General features: G+C 40.8%; 1 protein-coding gene across 1 annotated transcript in view; it reads right to left on the minus strand.

The window, feature by feature from the left end:
- Positions 1–2359, minus strand: part of LOC101852851 (tyrosine-protein phosphatase 99A) — a gene marked incomplete in the record, with an annotated part of 96206 nt that overhangs the window by 64449 nt on the left and 29398 nt on the right. The window contains 2 exon segments of the mRNA XM_013082782.2: positions 109–268; positions 889–1070. Of these exon segments, the coding sequence (XP_012938236.1) occupies positions 109–268; positions 889–1070 (342 nt within the window).

Consider the following 2359-nt stretch of genomic DNA (forward strand, 5'->3'; position numbering starts at 1 on the left):
GGGGGGGGGAAGGAGGGAAGAAGTTATAAACAGAAGTATACATACAAATGTGTTCATTTATTCGCATATGTGTGTTTTAGTTCCAGTAATCCACAATCTTGTACCCACCTTGCACTACTACCTCGTAAGTCTTTTCCATATTTGGAAAGCTTACATCCCCTGAAGTTTCGTTGGTCACCATGACAACCAGACCACAAGTGTAATTTCCAGAGTCTTCCATCCTAAGGTCAAGGACAGTGAGACTCCCATCAACAGGAAGCATAGACATCTGAGAATGAGGAGTGAGTTATGTATGATTTTAAATGGCTTTCTACACCCCACAACGACACTAGTTAAGATTATTTGTGTCATGGTATGGTGGAATCAGGCGGGCACTCGTCAATTTTTGGATGGAAGTATTTGTATCATCTTGCAGTCTCTTCATTTGTCTTGCTTTTGACCAAAAAGATATCCCTCTATGTTGAATAGAAGTCAAGATATTTGGGAATGAAGGTGGTGGGGTCGTCTGGTTTTAGAAGTAGAATTAGCAAGCAAATAGCCGCCAAAGTATGCTGACTGTAATAGCTAGAGAGTCCTTGAAAGCTGAAAATTTACACTTTTTTGGTATTTAATCAATGTTTTCTAGTAAAATCCATACAGAAATATATGTTTTTAAATGGACCTAAAAGGTGTTGAACCATTTTTTTTAATTCGAAAAAAAATTCCCAAACCTGTGGGGAAATGCTGGTTTCTTTGATTCCATCATTTTGACAAGTCCTGATTTCACCACGATGCCACACACAAACACACACACACACACACACACACACACACACACACACACACACACACACCCACACCCACACATACACTCCCCCCTCACCCCCTCCCACAAACGCAACATCTCACCTTGCCCACATAGCTGCCGGCCACAATGTTGACCAGCCGGTCCTTGCCCATAGAGGCCAGCAAGACAGAGTTGAGCGTCCACATGTAGGTGGCAAACTGCTCCTCGGGCCCCACGGGCGTGCACTGGAGCGTCACATTGTGGCCCAGAGGGACAGCCACACGCTCACCGCCGGACAGCGCCACTGAAGAAACAAAAAAGAAACCCCCACCATTTAGTATTGACCAGTAACAGAAGACAAACAGATGCAAAGAAAAATTCCATTAAGTATTGGCGCCAAAATAATAAACAGATAGAAAGAAAAATAACAAAAAGTACAGGCAGCAATTTAAGAAAAACAGCTGTTAAAAAAATCAATTACAGACAACCAAAGATTGAATGAACCGATATCGATGAATGGGTGGACGCTTTGTAACTTTATTTGTTTGCTTGTTTTGTTTGAGCTGTTACAATATAGTTAAGGTTTTTTATAGAGCTTGCAACACAAATAGATCATATAAAGGTCGTAGATTACAAGCGTTACTAGAGAAAAGAATAGAGCAACGAAATGAAGATGGGGAGATAAGGACGATAATATGTTTGCTAAGAAAGAAGAAGCAAACCACACCACAGCACCAGCCAACCATCTTTGAGGACGGACGGATGGATGGATGGATGGATGGATGGATGGATGGATGGATGGATGGATGGATGGAAGCATGGCACACATTGTTTTTTAGTAGAATTTTTACGGCGTTCGCAACTGCATTAGGTCATATGAGCGCCATGGGGTGGATGTCATCTGAGAAGTCCTTACAGGGAATCAGGCTTACTCTGATAATAGTCTGCTTCGACTATCAAGGCACCCTGAAAATAGCGGGTCACAAGAGAGTGACAACCATGCAAAAGAAGTGGAGGAAAATGACGAAAGTAAAGATTAGGAAAGAAAAAGCAGCAGTTCCCCGTATGCAGTTCAGGCACAGTTATGAGCATGACATAGATGAATCAGCCCATTTACAATTCTACTGAGCATAAAAATATGTTAATGTCCCCCCACCCCTTTTGGGAATGGCCTAAAGACACTTCAGTCAGTAGTACCGCCCCAAGGGATTACATTTAATATGTTTGAAACAAGAGCAACCCAAATTCACAAAAGATGCGACAATAAAACTAGTTTTATTTATCTTTTTTATGAAAGTCATATCAACCCTTTATTACAACTATAGTATATACAGGTCAGCGTCAAGACAGAACAGCATCAACGATATGTCCAAACTAGTGAAAAAAAGAAAAGGAAATTAGGAAATCAGAAAAGAAAGAAAAAAAGAAATTCTCTCTATGCGGGTACATAAAAAAATGTGTTTGTCAGCCTTAATAAATAGAAGCACACTGTTGATATATTATACATAGCACATAGCCTCACGTATTGATTATATATCTGTGCATGTGTGTGTGTGTGTGTGTGTGTGTGTGTGTGTGTGTGTGTGTGTGTGA

Source organism: Aplysia californica, unplaced genomic scaffold, assembly GCF_000002075.1.
Source record: "Aplysia californica isolate F4 #8 unplaced genomic scaffold, AplCal3.0 scaffold00194, whole genome shotgun sequence".
Classification (NCBI taxonomy): domain Eukaryota; kingdom Metazoa; phylum Mollusca; class Gastropoda; order Aplysiida; family Aplysiidae; genus Aplysia; species Aplysia californica.